At 45.6% G+C, this 24,353-nt stretch overlaps 1 protein-coding gene across 2 annotated transcripts; it reads left to right on the top strand.

The window, feature by feature from the left end:
- The first annotated feature begins 325 nt into the window (after positions 1-325).
- Positions 326-21,994, top strand: ganab (glucosidase, alpha; neutral AB). 2 transcript variants are annotated; one of them, XM_036548282.1, is made up of 25 exons: positions 326-378; positions 1,759-1,860; positions 2,634-2,742; positions 3,223-3,350; positions 3,842-4,021; positions 6,937-7,002; positions 10,543-10,618; positions 11,120-11,207; positions 11,723-11,819; positions 12,786-12,966; positions 13,164-13,317; positions 13,538-13,773; positions 13,957-14,083; positions 14,194-14,273; positions 14,497-14,637; positions 16,408-16,504; positions 16,822-16,923; positions 17,508-17,751; positions 19,048-19,112; positions 19,259-19,335; positions 19,889-19,963; positions 20,446-20,559; positions 20,948-21,060; positions 21,297-21,397; positions 21,738-21,994. In XM_036548282.1, exons 1-25 carry the CDS (start codon positions 359-361, stop codon positions 21,845-21,847), a joined length of 2,883 nt encoding a protein of 960 aa, XP_036404175.1. In that variant the 5' UTR covers positions 326-358; the 3' UTR covers positions 21,848-21,994. The 2 variants fall into 2 exon arrangements, with proteins under 2 accessions (XP_036404175.1, XP_036404176.1); XM_036548283.1 differs by lacking the exon at positions 6,937-7,002.
- Positions 21,995-24,353: the final 2,359 nt, after the last annotated feature.

Raw genomic sequence — 24,353 nt, 5'->3', positions numbered from 1 at the left:
CCAACGTAAGTAAAGCAGGACATGTTTTAGAAGGCCTGCTTTGATGATCGGGGAATCAGTCGGATTGATGGATAAATAAATGGATGGATAATAAATGTCTGTCGGTCCTTGGACTTGGAGCACATAAGGACACAGCACACTAAGTGAAGTGGTAAAAGACTGAGCACTGTTACAAATTTACAACACCGATACAAATTTACAACAGTGTTTTTTCGACGCGTCCAGTTAAACCCGGCAATTAATATTTATGAATAGTAATAAGCACCTACCAGCGGATTGACCAATCATAGAAGGCTGACGTGTCCGTGCGCACAAAAAGGAAGTAGGGGGCTGGGCTAAAGGTCAGAGCTAAACCAAGATGGCTGCTTTCATGGAGAGGTAAAATAAATCTATGAGATTAAGAAAAAAATTAAAAGGGTCCGTTGTTCGCCCCCCTCCCCCCGCCCGGGGTATAAGATTTTAAAGCACAGACTATTTCCCTCGCTCTATGTCCGTAGACAGTTTTTGGTCATATTCTGACACAGAATCGCGGTACGATCCTTTTTTGAATTAACTGGTCGGATAGATAAAATGATCGCTCCTGATACTCCGCTTAGGTGGGTAACGTTAGCTACGTTAAATCCGGGTATTAAAGCGTTAGTCAGCTAGTGCAGATTTACAGTATATAATTTAGATCCGATGATAGTCGTGGATTTCCGATGACCAGTGTAGCTCGGTTTTGGTTGTAGCAAGCTAGATAACTAGCTGGTTGACTTAACGTTGGTATCGGAATTGTTAACTAATTAGGTAGCAATTTTAGTGTAATTACGAGCCAATGTCATGAATGTTGCTCACCTACCTTGCTTGCTATGTATGTAGTCTATCTATTTTAGTGCATTATTGTGAAGTTCTTTCCGGCTTTAGTTTGACAGGACCTCGTTTCGCCGTTGTTGATGTCGAACTTGAGATAGACAAAGGTAGATGCTGGCTAGCTGCCGGCTACCTACCCATTCGAGCTACGAGTTATTTGACGAGCAACATCCAGTTGCTGTGTAGCTAGCCATACAGTTACAGTTTGTAACCACATAAACAGTAAACGGTGGGCCAGCTAATACGATGTTCTTATTACTTCCTGGCCAGCTACTTAACGTTAGGTAACGTGGATTTGAGCACGCCAACTCTTCAAATTCTCTTGTACCCAAAACCACCTGTGCTTACACGTTGAGCCGCTAGCTATCCCATTCAAAGGTGTATAACAATAAGATGCATCTTCCCTGGGTTATACTGTTAGTGAGACCACCATGTTCAGGTTCAGATTGCGCCATGTTGCATCACAAGACGTTCGAGTACTCCGGGTTGATCAGAAGCAGCCAGCCAGTTACCGCCTCCATAATCTCAGTCACAATGGAGGCGGGGGGTGGAAAATCGGACCCATTTCAGCGCCTAAAACTCCTAAACTAACCGCTAAACTCCAACTACTTTTTACAGATGCAATTTTGTGAAATGTTTATTGTATTGAAGTCTGACATATTGCGACATTAGACTGCAAACAGGCAGGATTTACATACGATCCAATTAATGTTTGATAGGAAATCTTTGTGTAACAAAGCACCAATTTTACATTAACGTGGAACTATATTTTTAATTCGATTAATATTTTGAATAGGATGAGTCCAAAGTTTGATGTGTCAATGGGTCCTGATGACCCTGCTGCTTGCTCCCTCCTTTCTGCGTTTCTCATGCGCGTCCTGTTGTCGTCCTCTCTGTTCTGTGCATTAGGATGGGGCTGCTGCTCCTAGCCGGGCTTTCTCTCTGCCTCACCACCTCTTTGGCTGTGGATCGCGGAAACTTCAAAACGTGCGACCAGAGTGCCTTCTGCAAGTGAGTAACATTGCTCCACACGCGTTAGCATGGTACAAAACTACAAAACGCAGTATATACACAGAATTTAGATACAGATGATGAAATGAGAGTATGGCGATAAGGCATAGTTCACTATTTATAATGAACCCTTTTGGTATTTGGGGTAAATGGTAAATAACTTATTGTGGTAAATAGTCCAAAATGGTTGCATTGGACAGACAAACATAGAGATATAAGGAGATTATTCCCGCTGGTGCGAGTGATAACCTGTGAAGTAAATATGCTACTAATATTGTTTTTATGATCATGTGCATCATCTCACAAGTGAAAATGTATCAAAAATCACACCACCACTCCTTATTACTCCACTCACTGGAGTAATAATCAGTGCAGCAAGGCTATACACAAGAGAACTTTACACAAAAAACATAATCATTTGATCTGACATGAACCACAAGTGTAAGATTTCTTGAGTCACACATTTAAGATTGCCTGAGAAATTAAAAAGGTTAAAATGGTTGTGTGTATATTGCAGAGAGGTTTATGGTATTGCTCAAAGTGCACAAACCATTTACTTTGTATTTTTACAGTTTGTGTTTTGTGTGTAATGTGTTTTTATCAGTTGTGAGGATTTGTATTATGTATTTTCACAGTTGATGTGGGTACTTTTACAGTATGTTATTGTGTGTAGTGTGTATTTTTATAGATTGTGAGAATGTTTGTAGTATGTATTTTTACAGTATGTGATGTGTGCGTAGCATGTTTTTGCAGTATGTGATGTGTTTATGCAGGCGTCAGAGGGCAATGAAGCCAGGCCAGTCTCCATACAGAGCCTTACTGAATACTCTGGAGCTCAGCGACTCCCGCCTCACCCTGCAGCTCATCAACGACAACAATAAGGTCTCTTTGTGCTCTCACTATGGTCTTGCCGTTGTCTTGCTCTGATCTCCCCATGCATATTCTAGCTCAGATCTCCCCATGCTCTCATTAGTCTCCCCACTCCTGCTCAGATCCCACTCTGATCTCCCCGCACTCTGATCTCCTTGTGCTTGCTCTCTGTCTTGCTCTCATATCCCTGCGCTCTCTCTCACTCTGATATCCCTGCTGTCACTCTGATCTCTGCACTGTCTTGCTCTGGTCTCCCTGTGCTCTCTTGGTCTGCCCTTCCTGCCCTATTGTTCTCCCTATGTGCTCCCTCTGTTCTGCTTACCCCTGTTGTTCACTGTACCAGGCCACGGTTGGGTAGTGCTTGTGCTTGCAGGCCTGGCAGATTCCCCTGTGTCTGAACACTGCTTAGTTGCATGTTATTTTTCTCTCCCAGTATATATCCCATTTCATGCTAACCCCTGCCTCACCCTTCTGGCCTCTGCCCACGTCCAGGTACGTTTGTTGCTGGAGCTGTACCGCCTGCAGGGGAACATGACCCGGGTGAAGATAAATGAGCTGAAGCCGATCAAGCCTCGCTACGAGGTGCCCGACGTGCTCGTTGCTGATCCACCCACTGAGCCGTGAGTGATGGGAGTAAAGTGAGGGGGGGTCAGAGCAGGGAGGAGGGAAGTAGAGTTAGTGGTTAAAGCAGTCGTTGTTAAACGCATGGCAAAGTTTCTCCATTGATGTGGGCATTGAGGGTGAAGGGAACAGCCACTAAGATCACTGTTTGAGGTCAGATTAAGAACCAGAGGAGCAAATCACATCCCACCCAGGGGTGAGGTAGTCCTCACCACTGGAACCTGAATGTGTAATTTCTTGCTTCTCCGTAATGTAGATGTAACAAAGGTAGAGGCATGAATGGGGGCTTCCAGTGCTCCATTGTGGAGAGGTAGGGTGGTGAGTGATAACAATGCTGACCCCTCTCTGCTTTCTCTCTCTTCTCCTTCCTTCCACTTTGTCTGTCTTCATCTGTCTTACTCTCCATATGCCTTTCTTTCTCTTTCTTTCCCTTCTCTCTATCTCCCTCCTGTCTTGCTCCTCCTCTTCCTTTCCCTCTCTCTACCCCCAGTTTGTCGGTTGTCTCTAAGGATGACAATGGGGTGGTGCTGTCTCTGGGTGCCGAGGCCCGCCGGCTGATCGTTAGCGCACGCCCCTTCCGCCTGGACATCATGGAGGGCCCCCAGGTGCTGCTGTCCCTCAACTCTCGTGGCCTGCTGGCCTTCGAGCACCTGCGCCTGCGCAAGGACACGTGAGTCACAGCTCAGTATCCTTGTCCTGGAAGCATAGCCTTAACCGGGTGTAGCACAGTGGCACAGCTACAGCCAAATGTAGCACTAACATCTTAGTCACAGGAGAGCTGTACAGCCTTCATATAATGGGTGTGAACAGCAGAATACAGTACAGCACTCTGATAATGTTATGCAGTGTAATGTTGCACAGTGGTGTGGCCTTTCTGATGGGAGCAGGTAAAAAGAAGAGTGATGTAGAGAGTGACGGTCCACCACAGTATTGTGCAGCCTGAAGCCCTGTGGCACATGCAGTGATTCATGGGAAACTGCAGTATCCAGCACAGCAGAGGCCAGTTCTCTAGACAGCGGCGTAAAATGGCGGCTATGACCCAGAACCATTTGGTGTGGGCACTGCCCTGTGCCGACGAGGGGGCTGCCGCCAACCATGCTTTGGTGTCTGTCCAGCAGCGGTAAAACGTGCCACACTCACCAGCCCTCAGAAGCAGAGTCAGTGGTAGTCTGTGCCTCTGCTCGCCAGCAGAGTGGCAGGAACGGGATTAGCTTTCACTAACGCTATTAGCTATCAGTGTTGGAGAAAGAGTGTACAGGTGGGGGTGGTTTGCTATGTTGTCCCCCCTTTGACATGTCCCCCTTCACTCATTGTTTGCATCCCATTCCTTCCCACCTCTCTCCTCTGCCTGCCTCGTGGCTCTGTCTGTCTTGAGTGGAGTGAGCTCTTTGTCGTCCGTGTAGGGGTTAGTGGTTAGGGCTTAGCGGTTGGTTGTTTCATATGTTAGTTACTGTAACTTTGGAGAGCCTCTCTGTACAGAATGTGGCTTTGAGGTCTGCTGGTTTTCTGTCTCTGTTTCTAACCTGTTCATAGCCCTGATTAAATAGAAACGTTAAATAAAAGTACAAATGTCTTCTTAAAATTAAAAGATGCTATGCTAATCTTGTTATTGTTGCATAATACTCTAAATTTGTTAATTCATATTGTTCATACATGAAACATTTTATTACAGAACAAATGAGGGATACATTATACCATTACCTAATTAAAAAAAATGATTGTCTGTGTTTTGCATCCATCCACATCTACAAAGAAGTGGTTCACTGCGCTGTTAATGGAAGTTTGTCAGCTGGCTGTCTCAGTCTCTAGACTTCCAACCAACCATATGTGGTTGGAACTTAAAACAGTCCACAAATGAAAAGAGATCTGAAGAACCTAGATAAGTTCTGCGTAGAGGAACAGTCAAAATACCCCCTCAGAATAGTCAGAACCTTATAAAACATTACAGGAAGCGTTTTGACCGTATAATCCTTTTACTGATACATACAAGATTTATAAAGCACTGACTACAGGGATCTAGCTTTTTGTAGTTTTGTTCTCTGGAATAAAATTAATCATTTGTGAACAATATGACTTTGGTCTGTCCAATACCATTAAGATTAAACTATAACTGAATTGTTTAAAGATGACAAACGATCAGATATGCACCTCTTTCTGTTCCTGTTGAATCAGGGATATGAATAAGTATGGAGGGGTTGGAGGGGTAATTAAGCATGCGTAAGGGGGCAGTTTTGTGATAGTCTGTCACCTCTTCCATCATTACTTCTGTCTGTCTTTTGGTTTCCCTTCTCATATATGCTCAGCAATACTACAAGGGGCTGCATCCATAAAGCATCCATAAAGCATGCATGAAGCACCTCTTTTAAACAGTCCCAAATGACGCGTCTGTGAACACTGTGCAGAGTGACTTACCTAACAGTTACAAAGAAGTCTGTAGAAGAGCTGGCATGCTTAATTTTAGCTGCTCCTAGGCTGCACTGGTCTGCTGAGCAAAGTGATTCAGCCACAATCCACAATCAACAGTCTACCATTGATGCTTTATGAGTGGAGCCCTAGTGGTCCACATGTTTAAAAGGAGTGGTTACAGGCAGGGCAGGTTAGATTCTGCAATGGACCAGCCTTGCATTTGACATTTGCGACCAAGGTGCAAAAGCTTTGCCTGAGTTTCTCGCATGAGGTGGTTTCCCCTCACTTTCAGAAAACGCGAAATGCTTTCGCTTTCCCTAGCAGATACCTCAGCGGACTTCCCATGGAACCTGAGGGTTGTGGCACCGGTCATTTTATAATGGGGCATTTCAGCAGCATGGGTTGCCATTTTCAAGCTTCGTGGCTTGTAGATGCATCTGCCTGGTCTTGCCTAACCTGGCAGTGATAAGCAGCCGTGGACGAGTAAAGCAGTTAAATAACATGCATGGACACTCTATGGCCAGGTTACCTTTTCTCTGACTGTAGTGACTGTTTAAAGTGGTGAAACAGGAGCTACCAATTGTTGTGTGTGTAATGGGTACCAGGTCATGTGGGTTTCATTAAGCTACTGCTGTATTTCTCAGGCATTACTCAGCCCTATATAGTAATTACACAGTTAAAATCACAAGAGGCCTGGATGGGAGTGGAGCTGGTGCCCCTAAGTAGCTCTGAGTCCTCCAGAGTGAATTGAGAAACTCAGGAATAAAGATTTTACAGACTTGAGTTCATCCGTGGGGGAAAAATGGCCTTTAAATTTTAGGAACCGGGTCCAGGGTCAGAAATTGTGTCAGGCCAAGTCATGCCAGAATCATGTTTTTTGTGTGCAATGTCTGCCTGTAATCTGTTTGCATTTCTTTTTACCTCAATGTGAAACAGAAGGCTTAAGGATGGGTGCCCCCCCCCCCCCCCCCCAATTTCCGCTCCCCCGTCCATTGTTCCTCCCTTTGACTGAAGCACTTCCTGAAATTGTAGCGTAGCTCAGTTGCTCACCATGTTGTAAAATGCATCAGCTGGGAAACAACTCATCTCTTTTCCTTTTTTCCTTTTTTTTTGTCCGTGTGTCCTTTTCTTCCCTCTCCCCCCTCCACTCCTCCCCCACCCCCTCTCCCCACCCTCCAGTCTCACCGATAAGATAAGTAGCACAGTTGGTAGCATGTGGGATAAAATCAAGACCGTTTTCTCTAGGTAAACTCACTAAGTTTTATCTACTGGTTGTGTGTCTGTGTGTGTTTTCTGTGTGTAGTGTGAATGGAACTGACTAATCAGCATGCAGGTAGACTGATAGATAATAATAGTAATAGATATATGTAGGACAGTTGTATGTGCTCCTGGCTGTTCACCTCCTAGGATGTAGCGACCGCTACTTGCTGGAAACAAACCATTTTAGCGAGTCACTGCAGTGCAGGGTCTGTCACCAGCATGTTGCGCTGGATTCGCCCCTCGCTGCTTGTAGTCTCACATGTTTAGAGCTGGTGTGTGTGTGTGTGTGTGTGTGTGTTTGAATAGCCCATGGCGTAGTGCAGAATTAGTCCCTCGCTGCCATCTTGGTGCTTCCAGTGTGAGAGCTAGTCCTTTACAGCTGTGTAGGTACTGTGCTTAGTTTTGAATTTGTGTTCACAGCTGAACCACTGGATGTCACTGTTTAAAGCCAAGGGTGGGAATGATTTTCATGCAACCGTGAATGGGGTGTTTCACAGGAAGTGATGTCGCAACCATGGACCTTTGACTCCAGTCTCTCCTCTACTCCTGAAGTCTCATTTTAACTATCAGAAGTTGTCATAACATGTTATGGTTCCAACCCATTTACAAGTCCGGTTAGACATGCGGTCGTCATCATGGAGCAGCTACAGTGAATGATATAGTTTTGTCAGTTGAAGTTCTTTATTTTTAAGGGTGTCATCTCAGAGACACATAAAGGAATTCTCCAGGGCTCCCTCTCTGTCAGGAACTAGAAGTTTCTAGTCTTGAGTGTTAGCTGCAAATGTTAGTGCAGGGAACTAGATTGACAAAAGTGCATTTATAAACAGCATTTAGAAATGGATATTTAGGATATTATTATGAGTAGGGCTGCCCCCTAATAATCGACCAAACGTTAGTCGATGAGACGAGTCTTAGTCGACCAAGTTTTCACTGGTTGGTTAGTTGCAGGAAAAAAAAAAAACGTTATGAGCATCCATTGTGTGATATGTGTACTGTGGTGTTACATACTGTGTTTGAGCAGCAGCACTCCCCCTCTTGCAAGTTGAGTGTCCACTGAAGTAATTAGCAGACCCTCTCTATCTTGTTAAAAATGATTCATATTTTTCCGATTCGTCAGTGTTTGGTCAGGGTTTGGATTGATTAGTACACAGCCTAAAGTTGTGTTCAAATTTCAGCCAATCAGAGGGCTGAAATTCAGAGCAGTGATTTTGACTGCATGTGCTCTCTTCCTGCGGAGTAGTGGACTGGGGTCCAGGGTCACACGCCACTGTCACCCTTGACCACACAGCACTTTGTCTCAATAAAGTTTAGTGTTAAATCTCTGCCAGACAGATCAATCCAGCTCTGTAGTAAGCGCTGGCTGCTTGGAAAGGCTCTGACCCGGGTTTACAACGCGGCAGTTGTTACAGCTCAGTTTATGATACTGATAACCCTGCTGGGTCTGTGACACTGAGAGCCCTGCTCCCGGCAGCATTCAAATGTGCTGCCGTACACAGAGCCCCCTTCACCCTCCGGGTTTCCAAGGAGACGGGGTATAACTGAGAGTGCTCTCATCCTCTAGAAGCGGTGGCATCCAATTTCTTTTGGTGCTCTGTGAGTTTCCCACGAAATGGATGCATATCCTCCGAGAGAGAGCAGGAGTGCCCTTTCAGCGGATAAACAAGTGAACGAGTGCAGTGTTCAGTAGTGTTGGTGGTTCAAAATGAGTTGAGACAAAGTTTTGGTCTGTTTGTCATTTTGTTGATATAAGCAAATGAGCAATATTTGGAAATTTTCTGTTTGAAGCTTGGGAACTGTATCCTATTGATTACATTTTGGCAGATTGTTTTCTTTAGTAATGTTAAGTGCCTCTGTCAAGCTGTTTTTTGGACCTACAGGAAATGCACAAGGTGTTTTTTTTTCCTCTATGGTTTTGACCGATGGTCAGCCCTGGTCAAAATACAGCATGTTTTTTTCACCCACTTGCAAATCAAGAATGTTGGACAGGAGCAGAAAATCTGTACAGAAAAGCTGCAGCCATGTTTGTGAGGTTTGATTTGCTGGAGGAAGTTGGTTGATTGCAAGTGTGTCATCTCAGACTAAACCTATGGGCATGCTGAAATTCAGTGACTCTAAAATGCATCATGGTGCTTCTGAAGCTGTTTGACTGGCACTTGCTTTGTACTTATTCTCAACACATTCCTAAGTAGGATTGATTCACCCATTCGGAATACAGTTTCATAAATATAGAAATATAGAACAATTTCCTCAACCTTTCATTCAGATGGTAGAAAGGGGTTTGTGAGTGTGTAAATATATGTACAGGCAATTGCCAAAATAAAGGAAACGCCAACATGGTGTCCTGTTTGGGTGTTGGGCTGCCAGAACCTCTTCAGTGAGCCATGGCATATATTCTACAAGTGTCTGGAACACTATTGGAGGAATGCAATACCACTCTTCCACGTTTCCATTTGATATTTTGTTGGTAGTGGTGGAATACACTGTCTCAGGCACTGTTCCAGAATCTTCCATAAGTGTTCAATTGGATTGAGACCTGCTAGCTGAGACTGCATCCTGGAAGAGACCCCTCAAATCAGGATAGAAATGCTCCACTTTAGGGTTAAGATGATTAACCAGAATGGCTTTGTATTAATTGGTGTTAACCTAACGGAGCTACCAGAACTGTTTCTGTTGGCTTGTGCTACATATGCTCTCGTCCGCTTGTTGAGAACAGGGTGAGGGATGACTCATCTGACCATTTTCCACTGTTTACCAGCAAGCATGCATTTTTAGTTATGATAAGGGGTTTATGCACTGCAGTCCAACCATAGTATCCCTCTCTGTGCACTGTTGATGAAACTACTTCCTCATACCCTAAATTGGTATTAACTGATTCAGAGTTGCGTGTCTGTTTTGCCTTGAATCTTGAAGCAGTGCACGGATACGCACAGAGTATGTGCTTTCGACTACAGCTACCCCTTGCTGATGATGTCTTTCTCTCAGATGTCCATGCCAGCACCACCTGGTCTACTGTTCTTTGCTCCACTCGCTGAATGTTTCACAGTCTTTGTCACCAAAGCTCCTGCAAATCATGCCCCAGTAATCACCGCTCTCTCAAAGTCACTGAGATCTCTCCCTCTACGCACGGTAGTCAAAATAATGGTCAACTGGCCGTGCCCTGCATTTTCATACATGGCCCTAAGTATGATGGGATGTTAATTGTTTAACTCAGGAACCACACCTATGTGGATGCACCTGCTTTCAATATATTTTGAATCCTTGAGTTTTTCCTTTATTTTGGCAGTTACCTGTACATGGGACCTTGCAGTTTTTAGTTTGTTCGTCAGATAATAACATGGTTTTTTCTTTTGTTTTTGTCTCTTTTTCATATTGGTGCATGTGTGTATGCTTGTCTGCTTGTGTGTGCATACATGTCTGTTTGTGTGTGCACGTCTGTGTGCAATTGTATGCGTGGGTGTGTGTGTGTGTGCGTGTGCACGTGCGTGTGCACGTGTGTGTGCGCGCGTGTGTGTGCGTGTGACACAGTAACAGTCAGACTGACGCAGAGGGAGCAGAGAGGACAGAGGAATCTGACACTGCAGACCAGCAGGTAGACGATAAGGTGTGTAGGTCTGACTTTCACTGAACTCATCTGATCTCTTCACAACACTAGCGCTGATACACCGCCACATAGTCCCTCTTCAGAGAACCTTAACCATCTTACTCACACAACTGGGCCTTATTATTCATTATTACACACACACACACACACACACACACACACACACACACACACACACACACACAGTGCAACACAGAGGGTATGTCAAACTGAGCTCCAATCTGTTTATACTCCTTCAGCGTGCCTACATTTAAACACCATATTAAATAACATTTCACTCTGTTAAGCTAAGTCAGCGAAGCACTTAACTGGCCCACATTCTGAACTGAGACGTTACTGAGAACATGGCTGAATTGTGAGGCAAAAGGCTTCCTGAAACCTGATAGTGACACACCACACAGATTTCCCTTCCCCTCCCATCTCATCCCCTCCGTCTCCCTCCACCCCTGCCTCTCTCTGTCTCTCTCTCCCCCCTGTCTGCTTTTGCTCGCTCTCCCCCAGGCAGTGGAGGGCGAGAGTGAGAAGGAGGATGAGCAGCCGGGGATGTGGGAAGAGACGTTCAAGTCACACACCGACACCAAACCCAGTGGTACGCAGCCTCATTTCTCTCTGTCACCTGTCCTCTCTCTGGTCTCTCAAGACCTGGGCTTTTTTGGAGCTTCAGATCACAAAAGTTAATTTGAATTTTTTCACATGCATCTTCACAATTAATTTTTGTCTGTGTAAACGGGTTGTGTAATGTTAAAACTTTCTGAGGTGCCCAGCATATTGATATCTGCTAAGCAAGTGAGTCATATCTTTCCACACAACTCCTGTGGAAATGTCCAAATGTTGATATTTCCAGCAGGGTCTAAACAGTGGTCTGAAGTGGATTTTTGGCTGTGGTTTTTGCATGTAAAAGTTTGCTCGCTCATGCCTTGAAGCTCTTATTGTAAGTGTATTGGTGCTGCTGTCAAAAGGTCACATGGCGGTCACATGGCTGTCACATGGTTTCTCAGCACTGCATTGTTTTAAACATGTCATAAATGCTCAATTCACTCACCAATGCTCCTCCCCCATCCCCTGCTTCTCTCTCCTTGGCCAATCCTGCCCCCCCATCTGCAGGCCCCACCTCCATCAGCCTGGATTTCTCCCTCCCAGGAGTGGAACATGTCTATGGCATTCCTGAACATGCGGAAAACCTAAAGCTAAAAACCACAGAGTGAGTCCAGCAGCCTGAGCTCTCAGCCTGTCGGTGCTCTCCATCGTTTCACTCACCAACCCTGCCTCTCTTCAGCCAGTGAGAACCTTCCTGCCCACCAGCCCTCAGGCAGTCAGAGCTTGCCTGGCTAGCACTTTCAGTCCTAGCTCAGTGTATGATGCATATAGAGCGATCAGAGGTGGTTAGATCAGTCATGGATTGCTGCTGGCTGGAGGCAGCCTAAAGTGCTCAGCTGTAGCCCTTTTCCATACCTCAGTGATTTATGTAGCTTTTAAGGACACTTAGTAAATTGCATTACAGTGCAAACTAATGACTGCTGGATTTGCATGGGCTTGTGGGCAGACAGTTCTGTTGTCCTCTTGAGCTGCAGGTGATCAAAGGGGCCCTGGACGAAGCCACATGCCAGGCTTGTTTGCTGTCAGCCTTGGAGAGTTCCAGGCTTTAATGCCACCTTAGGTCCTGACTGTGTGCCATTGATTGGATGGGAACTACATTAATCCAAAGTGCCTGGTGGCAACCAATGATTGACAGTAAAATTTACTGTAACGTGACACTAAAGCATATATTACAGCCGTAGTGATTGTGTACTGTGAGACTATAGCAACTATGTGTGGGCACACAATAACATGACAGTGTAGCATACTTGATGGCATAATAAAAGGTACAGTAACGTGACACTGCATTGTGAATGGCCATTATGAATGCCTGCACCATTGAAAGACGGTGTAGAGGTCAGTCTTGCTGCTTGGTAGTTTTTTGCTGTCGCTGAATTCTATCACAGTTCCCCTTACTTTGAATTGCACATTTTGGCTGGAATCAAAATTGTGATGATATTGTTTTAAGAAGTGAAATGGTAAACCTTTGTTGAATTTAGTTTGATCGTTACAGAATGTGCCGGTAGACTCAGGGAAAATAGCAGAGGTGTAGTGGGTGAGCTGAATTAATGGCTTGCTGCTTCTGCTGCAGTGGAGGGGACCCTTACAGGTTATACAACCTGGACGTGTTCCAGTACGAGCTCTACAACTCCATGGCCCTGTACGCCTCTGTGCCCGTCCTCCTGTCCCACAATGCACAGCGCACCATGGGCATCTTCTGGCTTAACGCTGCCGAGACGTGGGTCGACATTAGCTCCAACACTGCTGGGAAGGTGTGTGCTTGTTTTGAATGTTTGTCTTTTGTAGAACAAAGTGTGTCACTCCTTTAGGTACTGTAGTGTGTAATGCCAGTGAGCTGCTTTATTCTTAATGGTTATCCCTAGAGTTAGAGGCACGGAGTTATTTGCACTGCTTCGGTTTCTATAATTCCCGTCTCCTGATGAGTTCCCTTGTGCCCACACCCTGGCAGACTGTGTTTGGGAAGATGCTGGACTATGTTCAGGGTGCCAGTGAGACTCCCCAGACGGATGTGCGCTGGATCTCGGAGAGCGGCATCATTGATGTCTTCATCATGCTGGGGCCCAAGCCCACTGATGTTTTCACCCAGTACGCCTCTCTCACAGGTAATGCCCACAGCCTCTGCCTCTGTCACAGGTAACTCCCACAATCTGCTTTTTCATTAATAACTCCCACAGAATGCCTCTGTGAGTCCACTCTCATAGCACCTCTTTGTGAGGTGACACCCTCCTACTCAGTCACATCTAACTCCTCCAAAACACAGGTTCTCAGGTCCCTAAATACACAGAAAGGATAACCCTGGCACCCTTTTACTCTCTCCTCCAGGCACCCAGTCTTTCCCCCCCATCTCTGCCCTGGGCTATCACCAGTGCCGCTGGAACTACAATGACCAAGAGGATGTCCGCTCGGTGGACCAGGGCTTTGACGAGCATGACATCCCCTACGATTTCATCTGGCTGGACATCGAGCACACCGACGGCAAGCGCTACTTCACCTGGGACCCCCACAAGTTTTCCCAGCCCCGCGAAATGCTGCAGGGTCTCCTGGACAAGAGGCGCAAGGTTGGGGTCCCTGCATCGGCACACATGGATGGATTTGTTAAGGGGCAGCATGGCACTGAGCGCTTTGACACAATTTGCCATCCACAGACAGAGGCATACTTCAGAGAATAAGAGGGCTGTTTGCCATCTGTTTATTCCTCCAACTCCATTTCTGACTCCTCCCTTCTCTTCACTCCCCCCCAGATGGTAGCTATAGTGGACCCCCACATCAAGGTGGATAGCGGCTATAAGATTCACAACGAGATTCGTTCCAAGAACTTCTATGTGAAGAACAAGGATGGTGGAGACTATGAGGGATGGTGCTGGCCAGGTGAGAGACACGCTCTGTCTGAGCTCCCTCTGACTGAGTGCCATTGCAGATTTAGAGTTACTGTCTTCTGAATTAGTTTGAACACTGCATCCCTCCTCTAATCCAAACAGGGAGCGCTGGCTACCCAGACTTCACCAATCCTGAGATGCGAGCCTGGTGGGCGAGTATGTTTGCCTACGACCAGTATGAGGTGAAGTCCGTTCGAGCCTAGACGGTGATCTTTCGTTTCTGTTGCCTCTCATTCTCTCCCTAGTCTTCCATCCTTACTTTCTCTTTCACGTGTTCATCGCCAGTCCTGATTGATTGGCATTTCTGATTGGTGGCACTCCTCAGACATTTTCTTGGACATTGCAATTATGTTGCTGACGACCGTCTCTTCCTGTGTCTCCCTCTGCCCCTCCCACTCCCCCCAGGGCTCCATGGAGAACTTGTACACTTGGAACGACATGAACGAGCCCTCTGTGTTCAATGGGCCAGAGGTCACAATGCAGAAGGACGCTGTCCACGGAGCCTGGGAGCACAGAGACCTCCACAACCTCTACGGCTTCTACGTGGTGAGAGAAGGAGAGAGAGACGGAGATGAGTGGGGGAGACAGGCAGGGAGAGAGACAGATACCCCTTTTCCACCAACGTGAACTACGTGCTAGTTCTGAGCTTGTGCTAGTGCCAGTTCGGAGTTGCTTCAACTTGCAAACCTTCTAAGAATGGGTTTGCTTTTCCACGGGCAGAGAGCCACCATAGAACCACATCATTACGTCACTGTCCGCTTTCCTGCTAGCGCCAAGCTAGCAGTGGTGGCTGGTGAGCTAGAAACGGGGGAAGCCGAAACACTACCTTTAAATCTATCATTACTTTCAGCCTGTTCCCATTTATCCTCCTTGATTAACAATAAAACAAATAATTCACAGAATAGTCGACACCAGTCGCGAGAATAGAGTAAATGATTATGCTGGCGAAACAGCGCAGATTGCCTGTAGTTTGTGTGCTTGCGAAAGCTACAACGTGAGATTAATTAACAAGGATGGCATTTATGGATTTAAATTACGTTAAATGCTCATGACACATCACAGCTTCTGTGAGGTCTGTGTTCTAAACGTTATTGTTCATTGCACTCAACCTAACCTAAACGTCTATTCTCAGTAATTTAAATCGATTTAACTAAATTTAGCTCCGTTCTGTCATTTGAATTTTGTAACACAAGAAAGCTATAATGCGACACATTTAAGAGAAAGCTTTGGGATTAGTTGCCACTTAATTATTCGTACTGCCATCCTTGTTAAACAATCTCAATCTCAGTTTTCACAACAGCACACAAATTGCGGTGTTTCGCGAGCATAATGTTTAGCGAGCATAGTGTTTCACTAGCTTGCAGCTGCCACTGCAAACTAGCGGGTACAAACAACAACAATAAAACAAGAGAACAGTGCTTTAAAAAACTACACTTTATACTCTTTTTATTGTCCAGTACACTTTATACAATTTTAGCCTTTTGTGAAGCCAAATGTTAAGTGACATTGGTAGGTGAGTCAATGGCAATGTTAGAAAGTAGCATGCTAACGTTAGTTACTGGTACCAAGGTTACGGTAGCTGGCTAGCTAGCTGTTGGTCAGCGAACATTACCCAAGCAAGCATCGCTACTAATTTCTCACATCAATGATACGAACGTCGAACGTAACATTGATATGAGAAATTAGTAGCTATGCTTGCTTGGCTAATGTTAGCTGACCAACAGCCAGCTAGCTAGCCATCAATGTTACGTTCGTAACATCAATGTGAGAAATTAGTAGCTCACTACACAGCTAAGAAATACATAGCTGGCGATAATCCTGCCCCCAGCCCCTGACGTAGCGGTTCTTTGTTCTAGACCAGCAAAGAGTTGGTGCCGCTCTCGAGCCAGTTTTCCTGGCCGAGGGCTGGTTCTTTGGCTGGCAAAATGCGAAGAACTGGTTGAAGATTAGGCACCGGCTCCGAACCGGCCCTCGAAATGCGTTAGTGGAAAAGGGGCGAGAGAGACAGATAAGAGTGAGAGGAGAGTTGATTGGGAGAGGGACAAAGAGGAAATGAGAGAATGATGAGGGGAGGGAGAGGGAGAGGGAGTGGGGTGGAGTGGGGAGTGATAGACAGTAAGAATGATGGAGTGGGAGAGAGGGAGATGGGAGAGCAATAGAGAAAGTGATAAAATGATGGAGAAGGTATAGAGTGGGTGAGAGAGGGAGAGGCAGAAAGGAGAGAGAGCACTAAAAGTGAATGTCTCAGAAAGAGGAGGAGGGGAAGGAGGGGCTGAGGCAGGTTTCACTAAGGGGTTTGTTCTGCGCCTCTCTCAGCAAATGGCCACAGCGGAGGGCTTAATCCAGCGCTCAGGGGGTGTAGAAAGGCCCTTTGTCCTCACCAGGGCTGGCTTCGCTGGTTCCCAGCGCTATGGTGAGTCCCCCAGAAATGCTCCCAGCAAATTGTAAGCAAAGATAACTGAATTCATGGTTATTTGTCCACAAATTTATAAAGATTTAATTTAATAGGTGTTCTTTTTTTGGAAAAGAAATTGCAGGAGATACACAGCCATTGTTTCAGAAATTGTACTTTATATTGCATACTCATTCCTTTGATCTTCCTTTGTCTCTTTTTGGCTCAGTAGGTGGATGTTTTCTTTTTTTCTTGGTTGTGACTGTTGTGTCGTTGTGTGCGCACACTTCCCATTCCCCTGTTTACCTTTGACCCTCCCGCCTGCCCTCTGTGTCCAGGTGCCATCTGGACAGGGGACAATGCAGCTGAGTGGGACCACCTGAAGATCTCCATCCCCATGTGCCTGAGCCTGAGCCTAGCTGGCCTGTCATTCTGCGGAGGTGAGAGCCTGTGGCGAACTGCTGTCACCGGGGCCTGTCACCGCTGTGACCTCATCCACAGCCTTGGCTTCACGATCGCACTCTCCACTGGCCCAGACATCACTGAATCATGGTTCAGATCCCCTGCTGGTTGTATGTTTTCAGCAGCAGTAGAGCAGAGGCAAATGCCTTAGTGACCTTAACTCAGTCTGCGATACATCACACTGAATCTCCGCTTGGTATCCCATACTGCCACTTTATGGCCTTGCGAGCAAATCTTTTTTGCAGTTTGAAATTACTTATGTATTTAAACAAATGTCCTGAGGAGTCATAAATCAAAGTCATAGTATATGTTAAAGGGCTAACACGTGACATATTAAAGATTGTAACACATGAGGAGTCTCCTTACAAATTCCACCATTACTGAACTGGACGGTCTCTCCATGGTTAGAATGTCTGTCTGAGAAAATCAAATAATGGTTTGGCTGATATTTCTTCCTGTAGCTCCCTGGCTAATCAGACTGAACTGTCCCTCCCCATCCTTTTGTTTGTTTGTCGATACCCCTCCCTCTGTCCCCCTCTCCTCTCCTACCTCCATCCCTCAGCTGACGTGGGTGGCTTCTTTAAGACCCCCAGCTCGGAGCTGCTGGTGCGCTGGTATCAGACGGGGGCGTACCAGCCCTTTTTCCGGGCGCATGCCCACCTGGACACGCCCCGGCGTGAACCCTGGCTGTTCGGGCCCGAGAACACAGCACTGATCCGGGAGGTGGTACGCCAGCGCTACGCCCTGCTGCCCTACTGGTACCAGCTGTTCTACCATGCCCACCGCACCGGACATCCCCCCATGAGGTGGGTGAGGCCGAGGGGGGCAGGGTGGGCTTGGTGTCTTGGCTGTCTGTCCCTTTTTCAGATCATGCTCTGTTTAGACATTAATCCCATTTTAACCCCCTTTATTATCCCTTTTTATCCCCTTTTATTTTTTAGTTTTTTAATAGTAGTCAATTTCCCACTCTTTCTTTATGTATTTAACTACATTTTCCCTTACCGAAACAAGATGTTATAACTTTTGTAGCTCCTGTATTGACTTCATTTTGAACTGATTGTTATCTGAGACAGTCTCAGATTTTATTCATAAAATATGTGAGAACAGCAGGAAATGCACTTAGTTTTTTTTAATCATAAATTTCATGTAAACTAATACATTTTCGGAGACAATCACTAAAGCAGATCCTACACTGATGAATGGTTGTGTTTTGTGTTATGTTTTGTTTCTGGATAGTTCTGTGCTGAGTTTTTGGGAGTCATATTTCCAGTCAGAAATTGCCTTTTTTCATGCAGCCACGCTTTTTTAATCAGGGGATTGTTTCAGGTACCCATTTGTCTTTTGTGTGAAATATGCACATATACACTATACCTTTCTCTCTGGTGACTTATTTCATTTGGAACTTGCAAAATCACAAAATGTTATGTTCCCAAGCAATTTATTAGATTTTACGTGAAAGTGGTGACAATGCTTCAATGTGACAAAGATTGAATGGTTGAAACATTGTCACCACTCATGGGTACAGCCAAATGAATCACTTGGGACATCTTACGGACTCTCTGTGCGAGTTCCATGACTTGGAATCCTTAGTACTGTGCTGTTAACAGCTGAATCTAGCAGGGTGTGACAACATGAAGCTATGCGGATAGCAACGTGGCGTAGTGATAAGGAGCAGAGCTCATAACTGAAAGGTTTCTGATTCGATTCCCCACTGGGGCACTGCTGTTGTACCCTTTGGCAAGGTACATAACCCAGAATTGCTTCAGTAGATATCCAGCTATATGAATGGATACACTTGTAAACTATGTAAATCACTCTGGATAAGAGCATCTGCTAAATGAAAGTAATAAAATGGAATGTAACAGTAACCCCCCTCTAAGGTGCTGTTTAGAATCTTACCTGCTGGTGTGCATGCACCCATTTGCACACACAGTGCCAGTGCACGTTAGATCCTGAGAGAGAGGAAATGATGTACAGCACCAGTCCCAGGCCCTGGTTGGCAGAACAGGGTTGTTCTGTTGTTGCTGAGTTGTGTGTGCAGCGCTTAACCCTGTGAACACTGCCTCTCTCTGTCTGCCCCACCCTCTCTCTCTGTGTTACAGACCACTGTGGGTGGAGTATCCTGAGGATGTCGCCACCTTTGCCATTGATGACGAGTTCCTGCTGGGTGAGTCTGAATGGGGTGCGGCATGGACAGCCAGACCTCTAGGCTGAGGGTACTCTGCTGCGAATGGATGCCAATTCCAAATATCAACGTACATTCTGCGTTGCTAGCATGGTTTGCCAATATGCTTTTTTTAACATTCATGCCAGGGAGAGACCTGCTGGTGCACCCGGTGACCGATGAGGGGGCCCGAGGAGTCACGGCGTACCTGCCCGGAAGCACAGAGGTGAGCGGCGATCCCCTCCCTCCAAATCCCTCTTTCCTGTCTCATCACCCCATACATGGTCAATCATGGTTTGATATGTGAATGCCACTTATTTCCTTTGATTATCTCCTTGTGTTATGAATATTATGATTTAGAGACATATTGTAATCATAGTGCATATAGGGTAGTGCATGTTCTTAATGACTTTTGTCTTAAATGACTTTAATGACTTTCCACAGGCTGTCTAGCTCTAGTCATATTAGCCTATTCCCATAGGCTAGGGTGCGTAGCTTCAGATTAGCACACGTTAACTTGTGGAGATGTTCGAATGGTGTTGTGGATTCACTGGTTTGGGAGTGTTAGCCTGGTCTGACACTGTTGCTCATTCAACTTGAATGGATGCACTTCTGTTCTCTTGTGCTGGAAGTCACTCTGGATAAGACCGTCTGCTAAATGAATGTAATATAGAGCATGTGAACCACATTACAACACCACGTGGTCCTCTGCTTTCTCATCTGTTTACTTAGTCAGCTCTACTGACCTCTTACCCCCTTCTCTCTCTGGTATCCTCCAGGTTTGGTATGATGTTCACACGTTCCAGAAACACAACGGTGCCCAGAATCTCTACATCCCCGTCACCATGAGCTCGGTAAGGAACTTCTGCACGCTTGCAACATGACCGCATGCACAGATATTCAAAGCAATAAATGGAACAGCAGGAGAGGGCAGAGCTGGCCTTACCCTTAGCCCCTTGTTTGCAGGATACAGAGCATGTGTAACTGGCTTGTGCTGTAAATATCAGCTGGGGGTCAGATGCACAGCATGTCTAGGTAAAAGCAGAAGGGCAACAAGGTAGCATAGTGGTAGGGAGCAGGGCTAACAACCTAAAAAGTCTCTGGTTTGATTTCCTGCTGGAAGCCTGCTGCTGTACTCTCTGGCAAGCACTTACCCAGCATTGCCTCAGTAAATATCCAGCTGTGTAAATGGATAAAACCCTAACCTATGTAAGTCGCTCTGGATAAGAGCTTCTGCTAAATGATAACAATGTAAGGTAATGAATCATTTTTTGTATGGGTGTCAAAAGGCCCTGAGATTGATTAGGATGAGAGCATAACCCTCCCTCTTCCCCAGATCCCGGTGTTCCAGCGGGGCGGCTCCATAATTCCCAGGAAGAACAGGATTCGCAGGTCGTCCTCCTGCATGGAGTCTGACCCCTACACCCTGTATGTGGCCCTTAGCCCACAGGTACGCTGTGCTTCCAGAAGCCTCTGCATGCAAGGGACCCACTGGAGGTGGAGCATGGACAGAGCTGTGTGAATAACATTACTCCAGTACAGTTTTGTACAGGCCAGATCAGATTATCTGTATTCTTCTCAGTTATGTTGTCCTATGAGTCATTCTGAGATAATCTGAACCAGGCCCAACCACTCGTGCCTTATGATTCCACTCCTGCTACATTGTTTCCTGTCCTAATTTTATTGAACCACTACTGCAAACCTGGTGTAAAACATTTTTGGATCCAGACCAATGTCCCTTTATGTTTTCATTGTACATACAGTGACAATGTATACAATGTTTTAGAAGCAAAAGGATTGAACAAACACCTCAAAAATTGTTATTGCCTCTACTTCAGAGAACAGCAGAAGGAGAGCTCTACATAGATGATGGCCACACGTTCAACTACGAGAAGCAGAAAGAGTTCATCCACCGGCGCCTGACTTTTGCTAACAACGCCCTCGCCTCCAGGTCTGTTGGAACTTAGCCACCCTTCCCCCTTCTCTCTCTTTTTCTAACTTTTTCTTTCACTCTCTGCACTTTGTCTTGCATTCTTTCTTTCTCTCAATCTCTGTGTCTGTTCTCTCTCCCTGTTTCTCTTTCTCCCTCCATCTCTCCCTCTCCCTCTCCCTCTCCCACTCCCTGTCTACTGGGTTTCCAAAGCCTCTGACTTGGATAGAAATAAGTGCACCCCTCTGTCTCCACAGCAATCTGGCCCCGGACTCCCAGTTCACTACGGCCTCATGGATCGAGAAGGTGTTGATTCTAGGGGCCCACAAGCCCAGTGCTGCCACCCTGAGGACAGCTGGTCAGTTGCACCATTTTGTGTTGCTCTTTCCACTCGTGTACATTCTCTCTCTTATGGCTCTCACTGTACTCACCATCCTCACCTACTCACCACTCTTTATTTTTCCTCACTCCCCGTCTCCCATTCTCACACTTCTTCCATCTTTCCTTTTCCCCATTTGGTATGATGGAATCATCACTGAATCCATCTGTTTAATGGAGTAAATTAAGCATTTCTGCATTACTCTGTGAGTTAAATGTACTCATCTTGTACATCACTCTGGATAAGAGCACCTACCAAGGGATAAATATAAATGTGTAATGAGAATGCCGTCTAATTTCCTTGTGCTCTGTCTCTTTAGATGGCAGCGAGACTCCCCTGGAATTTGAGTTTGATGCTGCCATGTCGGTGTTAACCCTTCGCAAGCCGGGCATGAATGCTGGGGCGGATTGGCTGGTGCTGTTGCGATAATACCAGGGGAGTGAGAAGCTGACCATATGGGGGTCAGATCCAAGAGTGAACACACAGATCAATCAAGCAGGAGCTCTCTCCTGTGAATACACACACACACACACACACATTCTCTGAGTTGAGCACACACATACATATACATTACAGACAGATGAAAACACATGTACACTACAGACACCCACACATATATATGCACATCTACATACATACATACACTTAGCTGAAAACAGACACACACACACAGATAAAAGGAGCAGGGCAGAAGCACTTATCAGACATAAACTCACAAGACAGAATTATTTATCATGTACACACACACCCACAGGCTGCGTTGTAGGTCAGAGCCATTGCAGTCATTCAGAGGATGGGCACCAGGCCATACCAGAGAGTGGGGGGAGTCGGAAGAGAGCACTGCTTTCCTCCTCTCCCTCCATCCATTAAAGCAGCACATCTGCTTGACCAGGTCCCTTCACACACACTCATCTCATTTTTATGTTGGCAACATTTGCTCCAGGATTTCAATAATGAGATGATGGTAATAATACATTTTTCTTTTGTACTTTTACTTTTTTACATGCAATGGAGTCTGATCTAGAAAAACCTACCGAACGCTAAAGTGATCTCTCTCTCACACACACTCAGACACGCACACGCGCACACACACGTCCAAAAAACTCTGACAAAGCCCCAACGTGATGAGATTAAATCTCCCGATTCCTGAATTCATTCCCCCCCTTTGCCTTCCGGTGAATGACCAGCAGGAAAGGGGACGTTATGCAGGGAATCGCATCGAAAATATGACATTTTTACCACACCATCCTCAACAAGCAACAGTTTACAGACTCCTTTAGTCAGTGCTAGAGTTATACTCGCATGTCGGAAAACACAAAAACAAGTGGGGGGGGAAAAGCAGTGTAGAGGGGTTTAGATCCCATGGAAGTAGTTGGTTTTTACACTTGAAAATGCAGGCCTCGAGTCCCCTCAGTGGATGGAGCTGTGAGAAAGGGTCTAAAGGTCCCAACCCCACAGCCCCACTGTCTGAGTTTTGGTCCAGCTGAAACTTGCAAGGTTCGCAGAGTCAGATTTTCATTGCATTCTTTTCAAAGTTTCCTTGTTGAAAGGGGAGTTTTCAGGCATGCGTGGTGTTCACGGGGCTGAAATTGAATCTGTGTTGCAGATTGAGTGACTTCAGTCCACCGTGACCAGAAAAACCCAACTGGTTTAAGCTGGACCAAAGCTCAGAGGTGACAGCGACATTGCTCTGGGACAGAACCACTGAATTGGTGGACGTTAGCGATTGTGACATCACTTCCAGTGAACAATGTTTTTCTTTGTCTTGACGTAATTTTTTTTTTTTTTAATTTTTTGTTTTGTTTGTTTAATGTACTTGATTTCCAAATGCACTTGAAGCAAACCTCCCAATGTACAATGCTTATAGAATGTCATTTTGCAGATCAGGGTTGAAATTTGTCCCAAGTTCATGAAAAGGTTAGGCCTAACTACTGTTGGGGAGAGGGTGTGGTCGTAACATTGGTTCTCATCTGTGTCTCCTGGTGTTTATTATCATTGACGTAGTTGTGGCCGAAATGACCCTGTGCATTTTAGCAGTTTAGTGGTGGGTGCAGGTATGGGGCGATCCTAATCACTTCACCCTCTCTCTTCACCTGACACAGTGCGAATCGCCTCACCAGCTATCGTAACAAAACAGCCTTTTGTTGAGAGTTTCAGCACCCTCGGACGCGGCATGTAATAAGCGGAAAACATCTGAGTGGTGCAGGGGGCATTGCTGTGACAGCGGAACCAGCCAGAGAACCAATAGTTACATTTCTAAAGATATCATTTCGAGGCGATGTATGTTTTAGCGTTATGCCTTTTTTTTGTTTGGAGAAATCGACTGAAAGTGTAAAAAAGAAATATAATAAATTAAAAGTATCTTGACCAAACTGTTTGAGGAGGGAAGTGGCATCAATGGTTGGAACCCAAAGGTCTGTGGCATTGGGAAGGGAAGGGAAGAGAATAAACCTGTACATTCCCACTCTCTGTGTGGCGTGTCATTTGTAGGGGCCAGTGTGCTCTTCATGTTTGACATACAATCATAGAACATTAAAATACAGAACATTATTTTCAGCTATAATGAAATGACTAGTGTACATCCTTATTCATGAAATTTATAAGTTTTACATAACTAGGCTACTTATATCTCATCTGCTCAAATGACCAGTTTGGAGCAGTGTTTCTCCCTCTGTTTTGAGGGGGAGGTGGTGTTTTGTGGCTGAGAGGAGGAGGGGTTCCTAATAAGGGCTGAAACAGCCTTGAGGTGTGCGGCTCTTCTTGAAAGCACTTAAGCGGTGTTTACACATGCATACCGTCTTATGTCAAATCATCCTGATATTGTTTTATCCTTCAATCAAGACATATGCTCCTTTAAGGACTGGGATTACGTATACAGACATAAAATTCATAGCAAGTTGTGCCCCCCCCAATATCAAACTCTCTCCTACGCCCT

Source organism: Megalops cyprinoides, chromosome 16 (assembly GCF_013368585.1).
Source record: "Megalops cyprinoides isolate fMegCyp1 chromosome 16, fMegCyp1.pri, whole genome shotgun sequence".
Taxonomy (NCBI): Eukaryota; Metazoa; Chordata; class Actinopteri; order Elopiformes; family Megalopidae; genus Megalops; species Megalops cyprinoides.
Note: the sequence above shows the minus strand (reverse complement) of the source record. Positions and strands in the feature narration are given on the sequence as shown.

Excerpts from the sequence above, each read along its gene's own strand:
- ganab (XM_036548282.1), top strand. The coding sequence starts at position 359 with ATGGCTGCTTTCATGGAGAG. Across the intron at positions 11,208-11,722 it reads CACCGACACCAAACCCAGTG|GCCCCACCTCCATCAGCCTG; the intron begins GTACGCAGCCTC and ends CCCCATCTGCAG. Across the intron at positions 12,967-13,163 it reads GCTCCAACACTGCTGGGAAG|ACTGTGTTTGGGAAGATGCT; the intron begins GTGTGTGCTTGT and ends ACACCCTGGCAG.